The 19,100-nt window shown below is 44.5% G+C and overlaps 1 protein-coding gene across 5 annotated transcripts in view; it reads right to left on the reverse strand.

Moving 5' to 3' along the window:
- The window catches only part of DAPK2 (death associated protein kinase 2), a 125,531-nt gene that overhangs the window by 42,849 nt on the left and 63,582 nt on the right, over window positions 1-19,100 (reverse strand). For all 5 annotated transcript variants that reach the window (XM_017508117.1, XM_017508122.2, XM_037731196.1 and 2 more), the window contains one exon: window positions 10,435-10,573. In XM_017508117.1, the coding sequence (XP_017363606.1) occupies window positions 10,435-10,573 (139 nt within the window). The remainder of the gene's footprint in view (window positions 1-10,434; window positions 10,574-19,100) is intronic.

Raw genomic sequence — 19,100 nt, forward strand, 5'->3', positions numbered from 1 at the left:
CAGGCTGGTCTCAAACTCCTGATCTCAGGTGATTCACCTGCCTCAGCCTCCCAATGTGCTAGGATTACAGGCATGAGCCACCATGCCCGACCCTTTGAGTTATTTTTAAATGTACAATAACTTGTTGGCTATAGTTACTCTGTTGTGCTATCAAACACTAGATCTTCTTCGTTTAACTATATATTTGTACCCATTAAACAGTCCTCCCCCCCACCACCCCCAACCCCTTCCCTGGCCCTACTACCCTTCCCAGTCTCTGGCAAACCATTTTTCTTTTCTTTTCTTTTTAATGTTTTTATTTCCATGGGCTTTTGGTGAACAAGTGGTATTTGGTTCCACGAATAAGTTCTTTAGTGGTGATTTGTGAGATTTTGGTGCTCCCATCACCTGTGTAGTAAACACTAAGCCCAATTTGTAGTCTTTTATACCTCACCTCCCTCCCGCCCTTTCCCCCGAGTCCCCAAAGTCCACTGTATTATTCTTGTGTCTTTGCATCTTCATAGCTTAGCCCCCACTTATGAGTAAGAACATACAATGTTTGGTTTTCCATTCCTGAGTTACTTCACTTAGAATAATACACTCTAGCTCCAACCAAGTTCTGGCAACCATTATTCTGCTCTGTCTCTCATGAGTTCAACTGCTTTGATATTTAGCTCCCATAAATAAGTGAGAACATGCAAAGTCTGTCTTTCTGTACTTGGCTTATTTCACTTAACATAATGACTTTCAGTTCCATCCATGTTGTTGCAAATGGCAGGATCTCATTCTTTTTATGGCTGAATAGTACTTTTTTGTGTATATTTATCACAATTTCTTTATCCATTTGTCTGCTGATGGACACCTTGGTGGCTTCCAATACTTGGTAATTGTGAACAGTGCTGTGATAAACACATGAGTGCATATATTTCTCCAATATATTGGTTTCCTTTCTTTAGGGTACATATCTAGCAGTGGGATTGCTGGATCATCTGTTAGTTCTGTTTTTAGTTTTCTGAGGAACCTCCAAATGTTCTCCATAGTGGCTGTATTAATTTACATTCCCACCAACAGTGTACAAGGGTTCCCCTTTCTTAGCATTCTTACCAGCATGTTATTGACTGTCTTTTGGATAAAAGCCATTTTAACTGGGGTGAAATGATATCTCATTGTAGTTTTGCTTTGCATTTCTCTGATCAATAGTGCTAAGTACCTTTTCATATAACTGTTTGCCATTTGTGTGTCTTCTTTTCAGAAATGTCTATTCAGGTCTTTTGTCAATTTTATAATCTTTTCTACGGTGCTGATTTTGCCCACTTTTGAATCAGATTATTAGATTTTTTTCCCTATGGACTTGTTTGAGCTCCTTATATATTCTGGTTATTAATCCCTTGTCACATGAGTAGTTTGCAAATATTTTCTCTGGTTGTCTCTTTACTTTGTTGATTGTTTTCTTTGCTGTGCAGAAGCTTTTAGCTTGACATGCCTCCAGGGCTCAGGTGATCCTCCCACCTCAGCCTCCCAACTAACTGGGACTACAGGCATGCACCACCACACCCAGCTAATTTTTGTATTTTCAGTAGAGATGGGACTTCTTCATGTTGCCCAGGTTGGTCTTGAACTCCTGAGCTCAAGTGATCTCCCCACTTCAGCCTCCCAAAGTGCTTGGATTACAGCCATGAGCCATAGCACCTGACCTGGCATTTTAAAATGTTAAATGTTTGGTAAAATTTTTTTAAATGTTTTTTTAAATGTTTGGTAGAATTCAGCAGTGAAACCATAGGGCCCCAGGCTTTTCTTTGCCAGGAAACTTGTTACAGCTTTGATCTTGTTATTGGTGTGTGCAGGTTTTGGATTTCTTCATGGTTCAATCCTGGTAGGTTGTATATGTCTAGAAACATATCCATTTTCTTCTAGGATTTCCAACCTATTGGAAATCATATAGTTGCTCACAGTAGCCACTAATGATCCTTTGAATTTCTGCAGTATCCGTTGTAATGTCTCCTTTTTCATCTCTGATTTTATTTGGGTCTTTTTTCCTCTTAGTAGGTCTGGTCAAAGATTTGTTGATTTTATCTTTTCAAAAAAACAACTTCATGTTTCATTGATCTTTTGTGTTGATTTCTTCATTTCACTTTTATTTATTTCTGCTCTGATCTTTATTATTTCTTTTCTACTACTTATTTTGTAGGAGCTTTCAATGTATCTCATAGGTTTTGGTATGTGTTATTCCAATCATCATTTGTTTCAAGAACTTTTTCAATTTCCTTCTTAATTTCTTCATTGACCCACTGGTCATTAAGAAGCATATTGTTTAATTCCCATGTGTTGATATAGTTTCCAAAATTCTTCCTGTTATTGTTTTCTAATTGTATTCCATTATGGTCAAAAAAGATACTTGATATGATTTCAATTAAAAAAATCTTTTTAAGACTTGTTTTGGGCTGGGCACAGTGGCCTATGCCTGTAATCCCAGCACTTTAGGAGGCTGAGGTGGGTAGATCACGAGGTCAAGAGATCGAGACCATCCTGACCAACATGGTGAAACCCTGTCTCTACTAAAAAATACAAAAATTATCTGGGCATGGTGGTGTGTGCTTGTAGCCCCAGCTACTTGGGAGGCTGAGGCGAAGAATCACTTGAACTGGGAGGAAGAGGTTGCAGTGAGCTGAGACTGCACCGCTTCACTGTAGTCTGGTGTCAGAGCGAGACTCTGTCTTTAAAAAAAAGAAAAATAGACTTGTTTTGTGTTTTTCATCCCTTTATTTTCAGTCTATGTGTGCCTTTGTAGGTGAAATGCATTTCTTGTAGGCAACATATCATTGGGTCTGGCTGGTTTTTGTTTGTTTGTTTGAATCCATTCTATGTCTTTTGATTGGAGAATTTAGTCCATTTACATTCAATGTTATTACTGATAAGTAAGGGCTTACTCCTGCCACTTTGCTTTTTTATTTCTGGTTGTTTTGTGGTCTTTTTCCTCTTTCCTTCCTTCCTGTCTTCCTTTTTGTGAAAGTAATTTTTTCTGGTGGTAAATTTTAATTTCTTGATTTTTATTTTTTTGTGTCTCTGATGTAGGTTTTTGATTTGAGGTTACCATGAGGCTTGCAAATACACTATCATTAATCCATTATTTTAAATTGATGACAACTTAACATTGATTGCATAAATAAGCTAACAAGCAAAGAGAAAACTAATAAGAACTCTTTCTCCCCTCACTTTTTAACTTATTTCTATTTCTATTGTATTGTATTGCCTCTGTCTTGAAAAGTTGCAGTTATTATTTTTGATCAGTTGATGATTTAGTCTTTCTACTCAAGATATGAATAGTTTACACACAATTACAGTGTTATAATATTCTGTGTTTTTCTGTGTACTTAATATTACCAGTAAGTTCTGCACCTTCAGATGGTTTCTTATTGCTCATTAATGTCCTTTTCTTTTAAATTGAAGAATTCCCTTTAGCATTTCTTGTAGGACAGGTCTGATATCAATGACGTCCTCAGATTTTGTTTGTCTGGGAAAGTCTTTATTTCTCCTTCATATTTCAAGGATATTTTTGCTGGATATACTATTCTAGGATAAAGGTTTTTCCTCAGCACTTTAAATACGTCATGTCACTCTCTCCAGGCCTGTTAGGTTTCCACTAAAAAGTCTTCTGCCAGACATATTGGAGTTTAATTGTATGTTATTTGTTTCTCTTCTTTTGCTGCTTTTAGGATCCTTTCTTTATTCTTGACTTTTGGGAGTTTGTCTACTAAGTGTGTTGAGGTAGACTTATTTGGGTTTAACCTGCTTAGTGTTCTATAACCTTCCTGTACTTGAGTATTAATATCTTTCTCTAGCTTTGGGAAGTTCTCTGCTATTATTCCTTTGAATAAACTCTATCTCTTTACCTCCTCATTAGAGCCAATAACTCGTAAATTTGCCTTTTTGAGGCTATTTTCTAGATCTTGTAGGAATGCTTCATTCTTTTTTATTCTTTTTTCTTTTGTCTCCTCTGATTGTGTATTTTCAAATAGTCTGTCTTCAAGTTCACTAATTCTTTCTTCTGCATGATTAGTTATGCTGCTAAGAGACTCTGATGCATTCTTCAGTATGTCAATTGCAACTTTCACCTCCAGAATTTCTGCTTGATTTTTAATTATTTTAATCTCTTTGTTAAATTTATCTGACAGAATTCTGAATTCCTTCTCTGTGTTATCTTAATTTTCATTGAATTTCTGCAAAACAGCTATTTTGAATTCTCTGAAAGGTCACAAATCTCCGTCTCTCCAGGACTGGTCCCTGTTGCCTTATTTAGTTCATTTGATGAGGTCATGTTTTTCTGGATGGTTTTGATGCTTGTGGATGGCTATTGATGTCTGGGCATTGAAGAGTCAGGTATTTATTCTAATCTTCACAGTCTAGGTTTCTTTATATCTATCTTTTTGGGAAGGCTTTCCAGATATTTGCAAGGACTTGAGGGTTGTAAGTTTTTCGTCACTCCAGCCATATCTGCATTAGAGGATGCCCCAAGCCCAGTAATGCTGCAGTGCTTGCCGACTTGTAAAGGTACTGCCTTGGTGGTTTTGGATAAGATCCAGAAAAATTATCTGGCTTATGAGGCAGAGACTCTTGTTCTCTTTCCTTACTTTCTTCCAAACAAATGAAGTCTCTCTCTGTGCTGAGCTGCCTGGAGCTGGGGAAAGGGTAACACAAGCACCCTTGTGGCAACCACCACTGGGATTGCGCTGGGTCAGACCTGAAGCCACAGTGGCACTGGGTCTTGCCCAAGGCTTATAACAGCTACCCAGCTACTGCTGATGTTTGCTGAAGGCCCTAGGGCTCTATAACAGGCAGGTGGCAAAGCCAGGCTTCTGTCCTTCCCTCAGGGTGGTGTGCTTCCTGCCTGTCTTGGGTGGTCCAGAGATGCTATCTGGGAGCCAGGGCCAGGAGTTGGAAACCTTGGGAATCTACCTGGTGCTCTATTCTAATGTGGCCGAGCTGGTATCCAAGCCACAAGACAAAGTCCTTCCCACTCTTCCCTCCCCTTTCCACAAGCAGAGGCATCTCTCCCCATGGCCACCACTACCCCAGGCCTATGGCAAGTACTCCCTAACTAATGCCAGTGTACATTCAAGGCCCAAGTACTCGTCAGTCAGCTTGGTAAATACTACTAGGCCTGGGAGTCTCCCTTCAGGGCAATGGGCTCCCCTCTGGCTCAGGGTAGGTCCAGAAATGCTGTCCAAGAGCCAAGGCCTGAAATTGGAAACCCGAAGAGCCCACGTGGTGTTCTACCCCACTGTGGCCAAGCTAGTACCTAAGCTGCAAGACAAAGTCCCCTTCATCATTTCCCCTTTTCTTTTCTCAAGCAGAAGGAGCCTATTCCCATAGCCACCACAGCTGGAAGTGTGTTGGGTCACACCTGAAGCCAGCATGTTTCTCAGTACATGTCCCTGAGTGATATACTGGATATCACTGCTGACTATTCAGGGCCCAAGTGGCTGTTTAGTTAGCAGGTGATGAATCCTGCCAGGACTGGGTCCTTCTTGTCAAGGCAGTGGATTCCCTTCTGGCCCAGAGAGTGTCTAGAAATGTTGTCTGAGATCTAGGGCCTGGAATGGGGACCTCAAGACTCTGCCTTGTGCCCTATCTTACTGTAGCTGAGCTGGTATCCAAATTGTGAGACAAAGTCCTCTTCTCTCTTCCCTCTTTTCTCCTCAAGTGGAGGGAAGGATTCTCTCCCAGGGTTGCAAGCTGTGCTGCCTGGGGTGCAGGAGGGGTGGTACAAGCACTTCCTTGGCCACCACAGCTGATGTCTCACTAGGTGTACCCTCCAAGTCCATTGGCTCCAAGCACAGTACAGCACCAGGACTTGCCCAGGAATTGAAGTCCTTACGGCCTTAGACTTCCTTTCAACTTTATTAGAAACCCAGAGCACTTTAGTCTGCAGTGGTGAGGTTTGCTGGAACGCAGGTTCTGACCACTGGGATGAGTGATTCTCCTCTGTCTAGGGCTAGTCTAAATGTTCCCTCCATGGGTTCCAGCTGGGTTCTGCCTGGTATTGCTTCCTGCTATGACAGGGCGGCACTGAGTTTCAATGCAAAGTCCCAGAGTCACTGCACTCTCCCTTCCCTAGATGTACAGGTTCTTTCTCCATGCAGTATGGCTGCTGCCAGAGGATGGAGAAGAGGTGGTGTAGGTGATTCACAACTATCTTTCCTACTCTCTTCAGTGCCTCACTCTGTGACATGAAGTTAAAACCAGCTACTGTGACTGCTCACCTGATTTTTGGTTCATATAAAGGTGCTTTTTTGTGTGTCGATAGTTGTTCAATTTGGTGTTCTTGCCGGGAGGATGATCAGTGAAGGCTTCTATTCGGTCATCTTGCTCTGTCTCCTGTTTTTACCACAACTGCTTATCTCATATTAATTTGTCCATTTGGGCTAGGCATGGTGGCTCATGCCTGTAATCCCAGCACTTTGGGAGACCGAGGTGGGGGGAATCACCTGAGGTCAGCAGTTCAAGACCAGCCTGACCAACATGGTAAAACCCTGTCTCTAGTAAAAAATAAAAAAAATTAGCTGGGCATGGTGGTGGGGGCCTGCAATCCCAGCTACTCAGGAGGCTGAGGCAGGAGAATCACTTGAATCCATGAGGCAGAGGCTGCATTGAGCTCAGATTGTGCCACTGCACTCCAACCTGCGCGACAGAGTGAGACCCTGTCTCAAAAAAAAAAATTGTCCATTTGCTCCCGCAACAAGGCTAGGAGCATGTGACGCGCAGGGACAGAGCCTGGCTGTCCATTGCACAATGGCTGAACATACGAGGAACTGATCAAATACCAGACTGAAGAGAGGTTGTTCACTTTCCAAAGGCAGGCAAGAGAGCTAACCCTCTTCAATACCTGCTCCTTCAAGCTGGAAGATGTGCATGGAGAATAGGGTATGGATAAGGGTGTGAAGACAACATGCTGGCTGTGTTCCTGGGGCAGTAATGACCCTGAGCTTAGCAAGGAGTAACAGAATATAAGCAAGAGAGGAAAGTGGAAGTCCATTGGGGAGAATGAAAATCAAGAAGAAAAATGTGGATTTTATATGGTGGGAAACAACATGGAACCAAGAAGTCTCCTCTAAGCTCCCAGCTGGATCTTAATTGCATGATCCCCTCCAGCTGACAGGATATTCCAAAGCCAGGAGGCACACATACCCACATTCTGGCTCCAGGAAACATCTACCCAATCATGAGGTAATCCTCCAGAGTTCCAGCTACCCATCACTTCCTGAAGTTGCCCAGGTGGGCCTAGGCCAAGGGACCCACAGGTGGAAGAATCAGAAAGCTCAGGTCCTCACAACTGTAAGGACACCTGGCCAGAGTGCGGACTAGCAGCATCCTCACCTCACATACATGCAGGGGAAACCCAGACTGTTTCCAGGTCATGGAAAATGTCCAGGCTAGCCCTGGAGCTTTACCAGCCCTCTCGAGCAGTTCTACCTAGCAACCAACTCAGCTCTCTGCCTGGTAATTTATTAACAGAATTGTACTCACAAGGTTTGTTTTCCTAGTCTATGAGGCCTAAAACACTATAACAAGAGTTCTATTTTCTTTTCCTCTATTCTGAAATGGGAAATAATAATAACAGCTACTATTACAGAGCACCTATTCCATATTTGGCACTTAATGCTTCTTTCTAACCCTGACAACAACTCTGCCAGATAGGTATTATTATTTGCACTGAAGGTGAAAAGCTGAAGTTCTGGTGTATCGTGGTACATGGGAGAGTGAGAATCAAACCCCAGCCTGGCTAACTCCAAGCCAGTGCTCTCCCTACCACAGCAAGCTGCCAAAAAGGCAAGCCTAACATCACGAACCTGCTGCAGTCACTGGTGCCTGCTGGGCTCCAGCCACTCCTACCACCAGACCCATTCAAGGAAAGACAAAGGAGCCCATTTTGAAGTTGGTCTCTTGGAGCCAGCAAAGACACAAGAAAACAAGTTAATTGTCCATTGAAGCACCAGGAAGGTGATACAGGTACAATCAATGCAGACCGTTTCCTGCTATTACCCCGCTGAGGTTCAAAGGCCTGACCTGGCCTCACCATCCTTGGTGACCCCAATTTTTACCCTGTGACACCTCAGCAAAACTCTGCAAGATGTCTGTTGGAGGTATTAAAAAATACTGTGATGGCCAGGTGTAGTGGCTCATGCCTGTAGTCCCAACACTTTGGGAGGCTGGGGTGGGCAGATTGCTCAAGCCTAGGAGTTCCAGACCAGCCTGGGCAACATGACAAAAACCCATTTCTACAAAAGATACAAAGATTAGCTAGTCATGGTGGCATGTTCCTGTAGTCCTAGCTACTTGGGAGGCTGAGGTGGGAGGATCACCTGAGCTGGGAGGTCAAGTCTGCAGTGAGCTGAGATCACACCACTGCACTCCAGCCTGGGTGACAGAATGAGACCACATCTCAAAAACAAAAAACAAAAAACTGTGACAATCACGGCCAGATGCAGTGCCTGTAATTCCAACACTGTTGAGAGGCTGAGGCAGGTGGACCACTTGAGCCCAGGAGTTCAAGACCAGCCTGGGAAACATGGCAAGACCAAGCCTCTACAAAAAGTACAAAAATTAGCCAGGTATAGTGGCACACGCCTGTAGTCCCAGTTATTCAGGAGCCTGAGGCAGGCAGACAGATTGAGCCCAGGAATTCAAGGCTGCAGTGAGCCGTGATCATGCCACTGCACTCCAGCTAGGTGACAGAGCGAGACTGTCTCAAAAAAAAAAGTGACAATCAGCATAAAGAAAGGGGACCATGCTAAGGGGACTGATCAAGCTATAGGGTGACCAAGAAGGTCACCGTATCAGGCAGAGTAGAGTAAGAGCTGGGGTAGGGACTCACATGGGAACTGAGCCCGCGCCCTGGCATAGCCATTGTGAGACAATTCCCTCTCTGTGCCAGGGGCACAAGCCAGAACCTGGGTGTCATCCTGCACTCTGTCCCCTCCTTCATCTCTACCTCTAAGTAGCCACCTAATCAATCCTCAGACTGACCTCTGCAAAAGATCCTGATTCTGTCCCCTCCTCACATTTTACCTAGATTATTGCATTTGTCTCCTAGCTGGGCCCCAGCCTCCAGGCTGTGTCCAGCCTATCCATCTTCCCAGCCAGAGGGATCATTCTGAAACATGTACATGCTCACCTCACTTCTCCACTCACATGAACCCTTATCTCTCAGGGTAAAGTGCAAGCTCCTTGGCTTAGCTCCCAGACCCTTGTGTCTGCCTCCTGCACTCTTCCTGGCTTCTTCCCCAGGCACTCAGCACACACTTCCCATGCCTGTACTTCCCTGAATGCACTGCGCTGTTTCATGACCATGTATTCTGCTGACCTATCTTCCTTAGAAGGCTCTTTCCTTCTTCTAACTCTTGCCAATTCTTCAGAACTCAACTCAATAGCACTTTTTCCAGGGAGTCCTCTTTGATACCCTCATTGGACTTAGATGTCCCCTTCTTTAGGCTTCCCACCCAACATGGGCTTCCTGCTAGCATAGTACTTAGAGTTGTTGTTTTTTCTATCTCCTACACTAACGTTCCTGGAAAAGAGAAGTAATCTCAGATAGCCTCAGTGAATTTTGTATCTGCAGCAATACCCAGGCACCCAGCACCATGCTTAAAAGACCACAGGGATTTCTGCATAGAGAAATGAAGGGATCGCCCCAGCAAACAGGTCATAGAATTGATCACAAGTTAGAGGACCTTTACACGTTAAGTATCTGTATAGGCTTATTAGTCCGTGCAACTGAGCTCAGTTACTAAGGGAACTGATCCTTCTACTCTGACAACATTCTTGCTTTATGAAGTCCTATGTGGTCACAGTGAACTTTCTCAACCCTGAATACCAGTTACCACAAATGATCAGTGGCCTCTAGAAGCAGTTTTATGGCCACAGTTTGGAGCAGGGTGGGGGTGGTGAGTCAGGAAGGGCAGCCAGCGGTCCCTGGGCTCCAGGATTTGCAAGCTCTGGTCAAGGGATGATGGAGGCTGCACTGTGAATGGGTCTGGCGAGCCAGCCAACTTTTGCAATCCTCCAAACACTTCTAGTTCTGCCCACTCAGGACTCAGCTCATTGTTACTAAAAAGTTCAGTCTTGTGAAATATGTTTGGTTTCAAGTTTCCTGTCACTGGTCTACTTATTTAGAAGGCATTTGTTCCCCCTGCTCCCTGAAAGAAATAAGGTGCCTTAAGTCTTATTTAAGGAGCTCCTTGCAGTCAGCTCCTGTGTGCAGAAAACCTGTTACGTGAAATGAAACTGAGAAGTTGGACATCTCCATGATATAATCTCTTTCCCAGGAGCTCAGGGATTTTCACTGCAAGACGAGGGAGGAGGGCTGTTAGGCACTGGGCCCATCCTGGGAAAGACACCAGGAAGGACTAAGCCTCTTCTTCCTAAACTTGATTCTCTTCCCTTTCTCCCCTTACTGACCTTGAGATCAAAGTGAGCAATTTTCTTTGTATGAAGGTAGTTCACCCCATCCAGGATCTGCTTAATGAAGCTGGTGGCCTCCTCCTCACTCAGTGACTCCTTCTGGGCCAGGAAATCGAAGAGCTCTCCTCCAGACACTCTGTAAAACACCAGCGGGGGAAGGGGAGGGCCAGGCCAGGTCAGCTCTGCATGTCAGGAGGCTGGGCTGATGGGTGCAAGTCCTGATCGTGACCACCCCAGGGGCCTTGTATGGCAGAATCTCCCCTGCTTATGTCTGGGGTTTTGTCTGGCCAGTACCAGGGACTGACTTTGCTTGTATTTGCTTTGTTCTTTCTTTTGGATCACAAGGGCAGGAATTACCCTGGAGGTTTTGTCAGAAAGGCCTCTGCTCCCACCCTAGGCCTGGTCCCAGTCACCCTGGAGGTTGCCCTCTCCCCCGATATACCTGAGGTGGCAGGGGACAGAAACAAGCAGATTCTATAGCCTGAATGTTTGTGTCCCTCCAAATTAATATTCTAAAATCCCAACCCCCAAGGTGATGGTAGTAGGAGATAGGGCCTTTGGGGAGTAATTAAGTCATGAAGTCAGAGCCCTTACAAATGAGATTAGTGCCTTTATAAAAGAGACCCCAGAAGGCTCACTTTCCCCTCCCACGATGTGAAGTTACAGTCAAAAGACAACCATCTATGAGGAATAAGGAAGTGAACCCTCTTCAGACACCAAATCTGCTGACACCTTGATCTTAGACTTCCCAGCCTCCAGAACTGTGGGAAATAAATTTATGTTGTTTGTCCGCCACCCAGTTTATGGTTATTTTGTTATACAGCAGCCTGAATGAACTGTGAGAGGAAATTGGTACCAAGAGTAGAGTGCTACTGTAACAGATGCCTAAAGATGTGGATTTGGAAGCTGCTTTGGAATCAGCTAAAAAGCAGAGGCTGGAAGAGTTCTGGGGTACAGGCTAGAAGAAGCCTGAATTGTTATGAAGAAATGGACTATAAGGGTGGTTCTGGAGAGGGATCACAAAGAGAGGAGATTCTCAGTGTTCTTAGAGAATACCTAAATGGCCATCAACAAAATATTAGAGAGATACAGATGGAAAGGCCATTTTGAGAATGTCTCAGATGGAAATGAGTCTAGTCTGATCAGTGGGGGAAAGGGCATCCTTGCTATAAAGTAGCAGAGAACGTGGCTGAATTGAGTGTGTGTCCCAGTGTTTTGTGGAAGGTAGAACTTGTAAGCAATACAAATAGAATATTTGGCTGAGGAAATTTCCAAGCAAAGTGTTGAAGGAGTGTCCTGGTTGCTTATAGTCCTGGTTTACTTATAATAAAAGGTGAAAAGAAATGGTTTAAAGACAAAATTGTTACTCAGAAGGAAGAAATCTTAAAAGTATGACAAATTCTCAGCCTCCTCATATTGGAAAAAATAAGAAAAGCTGTTTGGGAAAGAACAAAGGTGTGACCAAGCAACCATTTGATAAAAAAGATTAATATGGATCTCCAGGTAAGCCAGGTGCTATTCCTCAAGACAATAGTGGGATTAGTCAGCCATCTAGTCAGAAGCCAGGACCTATTGTCCAAGACAATGGAAGAATGGCCCTGAATCATTTCAGAGACTGGGGGTGAAAAGAGGGGTGCCCCTCCCATCACAGGTCCGTAGTGCCAGAGCCTAGAGGGCAGAATGATATCAAAGGAGGGGCCTCCACTGGCCAGTGCTGCCTCACATTGTAGGCTTTCCTCTCCAAACTCTGTTGCCACACTCCTCAGACATAGCAGGTGTGGCTCCTGGAAGGCAACAGTGGGGCATGCTCCGTGCCAAGCAAAGCTGGTGGGTGTGTGGCTGCTTTCACTTGGATTCCAAAAGATGCCTTAGAGAGCTGGTGGGCTGCTGGGCAGAGAACTGCATTTCAGGTGGCGGCCAATGTTTGGAGAGCAAAGCCATATGGGCAGGGTTGCCCAAAGCTGCAGGGGCAGGACTTCCACTCTGCCCCCATGGGCCTGGAGGGCAGAGCGTTAAGCCAAAGATTATTTTCAAGGTTTTGTACTGGCTCAGAAGCTGTTACTCCTTTGTTCTTTCCCATTCCTCCTTTTAGAATGAGAATGTGTATCCTCTGCCTGTCCCACCATCATATTTTGTAATACAACTTGTTTGATGTGATAGGTTCACAACTGAAGAGCAACCTGCCTCAGAATGAATCATACCTTGAGTCTCACCCACATCTGATTTAGATATTTAGATGGGACTTTGAACTTTAAACTTTGACGTTGATGCTGGACTTAATTAAAACTTTTGGAATTACTGGAATGGAAGGAATGCATTTTACATTTGAAAAGGACATTAATTGGGGTGGAGGGCAGGGACAGAACGCCAGAGTCTGAATGGACTAAGACAGATGACAAAGAGGAACAAATGCTGTGCCAGCAACTAAAGGCCTAGGTTCCATTCCAGCCTTGCCACTGACCTTAGACAACTCATTTCCCTTCTCCAGGCAGGCCTTGGTTTCATTGCCTGCAAAATAAGTTAGATTGGGCAAGACAGCCCCCAAAGCCACCTTTCTTTAACTATAAAAGATGGCCCCTTCATGGGCTCAAGAGAATCTAGGTATGGCCCCTAACTTAAATATAAGACCTCATTAATTATATTAATCTCTAAAGACTCTAAAATACTACTTTTGATGTTTGATACTACTTTTTCACATTCTACCTTCTTGCATCCTATAGTTGACCTGACAGGGCAAAAAGAATCTCCCCTGAGATTTAGGATTCCCAGATAAAATAGGTTTTTATTTGCTAAATCTGGCAACCCTACTGGACTTGTTTATCCTATCAACAAAAAGAGTCAAACTCTGTAAAATATTTAAAGATGTTTTTTCTGAGCCAAATCTGAGTGCCCAAGACCTGTGACAAAGTCCCAGAAGGTTCTCAGACCACATGCCCTAGGTAATTGGGTAACAGCTTGATTTCATACATTTTAGGGGTACGGAAGTTACAGGCAGAATCAATCAGTAAATGTAAGGTATACATTGGTTCCATCTGGAAAAGCGGAGTAACTTGAAGGTTGGGATGGGGGTTGGGAGGGCTTCTAGGTTACAGGTGGATTTTCTGATTGGCAATTGGTTGTAAGAGTTATTATCAAAAGACCTGGAATCAATAGAAAAGAGTGTCTGGGTTAAGACAAGCGTTATGGAGACCAAGGATTTTATTAGGTAGATGAAGTCTCACAAGTGGCTACCCTTGGAGGAAATAGATGGCAAATGTTTTCTATTCACATTCTTAAAAGGTGCTAGACTCCCAGCTAACCTCTTTAGGATCAAAAAAGACAAGGAAAGGAACAGAGATTGTCCATAGAGTGTAGCTTCTTCCCACGAAAGACAGCTTTTGATATGTTTTGAAATGCAGGGCCATTTCAAAATATGGCAAAATATTTATTAGGGTAAAATATTTCCATTTCTTTCAGGGCCTGCTATTTGACATGTGATAAGTAGAGTCAGGTTGGAATTTGTTATCTTATTGCTGCAAAAAGTCTGTTTTGTTAGTCTTAAGATCATGGCTTTCGTATTAATGTTGGTCACTTGTGCCTGAATTTCAATGGGCGGACAGTATAATGAGGCATGTCCAATCCCCTCTTCCCATCATGGCCTGAAAGGTTTTCAGGTTTACTCTGGAATGCCCTTGGCTGAAAGAGGGGTCCATTCTAAGAGGGGCTTAGAATTTAATTTTTGGTTTGCAATCCTCTGACAGAAGCTGGGGTATCCAGCCAGCATGTGCTCCTCTGGAGCTGAAATAAAGCCAAGGGCCCAAAGAGAAAGATCTCAGGAAGGGATCTAGGCCAAGGGATCCAGGACCTTGGGATCACTTGGAGGGAGAACCTGTTTTAAAACGCAGATTTCCAGGTCCCACCATAGACTTTAACAAGTTAGATTCTCCAGCAGTGAGGCCTTAAAACCTGTATTTTTACTATAACAACAATAATAGTAGTTAATATTCACTGAACACATATTCCATGCTACATGCCTTATGCACATTATCTCATTTAATCGTCACAATATCCTACAATCTAAGGACTATCATTTTTCTATTTCACACTTCAAGAAACAAAGGCTCAGAGAGGTTAAGCAACTTGCCCACAGTCCCATAGGTAGTAAATAGTCAGGATTCAAACCCAAGCAGAACAGCTCTCAACCGCTACAGCATACTGAGTATCACAGATGATTCTTTTCTTTTCTATCCTTTTTTTTTGGGGGGTGGGCAGAGTCTCATTCTGTTGCGGAGGCTGGAGTGCAGTGGTGTAATCTTGGCTCGGTGCAAACTCTGCCTCACAGGTTCAAGTGATTCTCATGCTTCAGCCTCCTGAGTAGCTCAGATTACAGGCCTCTGCCACCACACCCAGCTAGTTTTTGTATTTTTAGTAGAGATGGAGTTTCACCATATTGGCCAAGCTGGTCTCGAACTCCTGACCTCAAGCAATCCACCCACCTCAGCCTCCCAAAGTGCTGGCATTACAGGTATGAGCCACTGCACCCAGCTCCAGATGATTCTTATATGGCTAAAATGGCTCTGACCCAACTTTGGGGATCATTCCCTGCCCCCTAGTCCATCCTAAATAAAAAGCATCAAAATCTTATTTTCTCCTTTCTTTAAACATTTCCACAAGCACACCGGGACCCACTCAATAATCTTAGCATCATGAAAAGTAGAACAACTGGACGTGAAATAGGGCAATAGGAAGTACACAGCAACACCTATGATATGCAGTGATTTAAAAAATGGAAACTAAATCTGCTTAAGCCTCTTGTTCTGCACTATCAACAGAACTTTCTGCATTGATGAAAATGTTCTAGATATGTGCTGTCCAATAGAGTAGCCACTGGTCCCATGTGGTTGCTGAGCTTGAAATGTGGCTAGTGTAATAGAGGAACTGACTTTTCACTTTTATTTAAGTTTAATTAATTCTAACTTAAAAACTAAAGTGGTATAAAATATTTTCCATTAAATGCAACTTTATTGTTTCAGGAGAATTGCATTCCACTTTAACCGTTGCATTGCACTGCCTAAGAACTGAGCTGTGGGCTGAGTGAGGTGGCTCACACCTGTAGTCTCAGCACTTTGGGAAGCTGAGGCAGGCAGATCACTTGAGCCCAGGAGTTCAAGGCCAGCCTAGACAACATAGTGAGATACTGTCTCTACAAAAAATGCAAAAATTAGCCGGGCATGGTGATGTGCACCTGTAGTTCCAGCTACTTAGGAGGCTGAGGTGGAAGGATGGCCGGAGGTTGAGGCTGCAGTGAGCCATGATTGTGTCACTGCACTCCAGCCTGGGCAACAGAGTGAGAGCCTATCTCAGCAAAGAGTTGAGATGTACTATAAGTACAAAATTCACACTGAATTTTGAAGACTTAGTTTGAAAAACAGAATGTAAAATATCTCATAAATAATTTTTATACTGTTTATATGTTAAAATAATACTTCGTATATATTGGGTTAAATAAAAATGTTATTAAAATCAATTCACCTATTTCTTTTTGTTTAGTCAATGTGGTGACTAAGAAATTTAAAACTACATATGTGGTTCATATTACATTTCTACTAGTTAGGGGACACAGTGGTTGCTCCCTTCTTCATCCCAAGGAGACCATGTCTCACCAGGTCTCTTGCCCAGATCCCACCTTCAAACAGGCAGGGTTTGAATAGGCACCAATAGACAGGGTATCTCCTCTAGATCTAACTACTAGTTTACATGAAATACAGGGGAAAGAGGAATGAGTTAAAGAACACCATGAGGAAGGAACAAGTCTAAAATCCAGACTGTGAGATAATCAACAGGACAAGTGGCCTAGTTTTTCCAACATATCAATGGCATCAAAAAAGAGAGGGGAAAAAGAGAAGGCAGAAGGGGGAAGGTGAAAGGGTGAAGAGAGAATGTGATAAGATGGCACAATTGAGCACATATACCATCTGCTACAGCTGCAGCACCCCTCTGCTCAGGGTGAGCGGGGTGTGGCGTGAGGTGGCTGCCTTGGTGTTGGGGACCAGGCTGGTGCACTATTTTCTCAGTGTCTCATGGGTGAAGCCATCCTGTGCCCCACTCTGACCCTTGCCCCACCTTGGGCAGGTGCTGGAAGCTGGAACACCCTCCCAGCTGCTGGAATAACCCTGGGTCTGCTCTACAAGCTAGGGTTAAAGGGCCAAAACAGTTGCTCTAACCCTTTAGCAGCAAAGACTCAACCTTTACCTTGGGGTGGCACATGTGAGAGTTCTAGGGCTCAGCTTTTCTTGTCAAACGAGAGTGAGAAAAAAATGATATCATCAGCACCTTTGGAGGTGTGGGTGGGAGTGGGAGAAATCGCTATGAGATCCTTGACATAAACACCATGTACAGTATCATCGTCGGGGTGGCAGTGGTGGAAGCGGGCATGGTTTAGAGTTTATCTGAAGTTTGCCACCAGTTCAATGTGCTTTCCCAAACATTCCCTCACTTGAGCTTGATATCCACCCTGAGGGGGCGTCCTTATTCTCCGATGAGAAAACCGAGGTCTCAAGAGAGTAAGTGACTTGCCCAAGATCACATAGCTAGTAAGTGGGAAGATCAGGATTTAGACTCAGGTTTTCTCAGCCCCAGTTCACTACATGTCCCTCTCACCACAATCCTTCCACATTACAAAGCCTGAGATGCTGATGCAAAACGGAAAGCCTCGAAGCACAGGCAGTCCCCCGACATCCCTGTTCAGCTACATCCATGCCCTCATCACAGTGGGCTTCACTATCTATCTGCCTCTCTCCCCAGCTAGATTATTTCTGCTTCCATAGCACTTAATGCAAGCAAGACAGTCAACAGAAGTTTGGTGAATAAAAGAACAAAGGAAAGAAATAAAACATTAAAAATAACAACATGAGGTAGAATATTCTGTATCATATAGACAGTGAAGCTTTGGCATTTGTAAGAGACCTGTCCAGAGCCCTCTGCAAATTTTCAAATCTGCAGTGCCCCCTCTGAAACACATAGAACCCAGCTCAAATCAACCCTTGTCTTTTAAACTCCCAGAGTCTGCCAGCCCCTGCCAGGTTGTGTGGGCCTGCAACCTCGGGAAAATATCCAAATAAATAACAACCCTGCAATTCTGACTTTAAATAAAATGCTGCAAAAATGTAAAAGCTTCTTATAATGGGGATGTATCCTGTTCCCAAAAGCCACTGACATGAAGGCTTGGGTGGAGTGAGGACTTTGAGGGGCGGTAATCAGTCATCTGTTTGAAGGTGGGATCTGGGCAGGAGACCTGGTGAGACACAGTCTCCTTGGGATGAAGAAAGGAACAGCCATTGTGCCCCTTGGAATCTCCCCCAGAAACTCAGGAAGGTGAGAGGCTGATGACCTGCCACTGTCTAGGTCCTGGATACCCAGGCTGGGACATTCACATTAATGCTCAGTCACCTCTTTTCAAAGTCTAATCAAGGAGCCTGGGTGTCATTTCTCTAGCCACAACTTAGTTTCTGCCCTTGGTCTCAGAGGTCTCTCTAAGACCTCTGCCTTGGAGCCACTCCCCATCTCCTTCCCAGTTTCCTTCCTCTCACATCCCACATCTCTTTAGCTTTAAGATGAAAAGCAAAGCCTAACAGCCGGGCCTCATCTCTTCTAGTGTTCCCAGGATTGTCTCCTTCCTGCGAATCTGACCTTTGCCTCCTTCCTCCCTGCAGGGTGGCATGCCTGCTGGAAATGCTTTTCGGAGTCTTTGGGGAATGTGTGCACAAATGACCCGCACAGGCAGCGATGGGGAAAAGATGCTGCCACAGCTGCTGGGCCAAGGAGGCTGGGCTCAATTCGGGAAGCTGGGAAGCATCACTGCTATCCTGGAGCATTCTGCCAGGCAGTTCTCTGGTATGCAACCACAGAGGTATTGCTTTCCACAGGTTTGGAATCAAGGAGGCCCCAGAGCAGTCAGGGGCCTGCAATGGGAGGCCAGTCCAACCTTCACAGGGAGACTTATATTTTTCAGGGCAAGTTCCACATGTGACATGAGTTAAGCTACAGGGATTTGAATATATTCTGTACCTTATACAGAAGTCAACTTACACAGACAATTAAATCCTGCCTAGTCCTGCCTTCAACAGTCATGACCAGAGCAGCTGCTTCTAGGAAGGTCACAGATGGGATAATAACAGCTGAAAGGATTTAATTCAGGGCCAGGCATGTTCTCCTGCTGCTGGCCACTTGAGCAGAAAGCAGGAGGAAGCCCTGTACCAGACAACAGTTGCTGAGAGGGGCCGTGGGATCAGGGTGGACTCATTCACAAAACCCGCAACTTGGCAGCTTTCAACTAAGTAGGCAGATACCAACCCCACTGAGCAACTCGCTAACCTATTAGGAAACAGTGGGGACCACCAGGCCAAAGACTTCTGACCAGCCGAACAGGAGTCACTAAGTCTAAGCACAAAAGCCCATGAGGCCAGGGGTGGTGGCTCATGCCTGTAATCCCAGCACTTGGGAGGCCAAGGTGAGTGGGTCACTGGAGACCAGGAGTTCCAGACCAGCCTGGCTGACATAGTGAAAACTCACCTCTATTAAAAATACAAAACAGCGCCGGGCGCGGTGGCTCAAGCCTGTAATCCCAGCACTTTGGGAGGCCGAGGCGGGTGGATCACGAGGTCAAGAGATCGAGACCATCCTGG

This window comes from Cebus imitator, unplaced genomic scaffold (assembly GCF_001604975.1).
Source record: "Cebus imitator isolate Cc_AM_T3 unplaced genomic scaffold, Cebus_imitator-1.0 Scaffold386, whole genome shotgun sequence".
Taxonomy (NCBI): Eukaryota; Metazoa; Chordata; class Mammalia; order Primates; family Cebidae; genus Cebus; species Cebus imitator.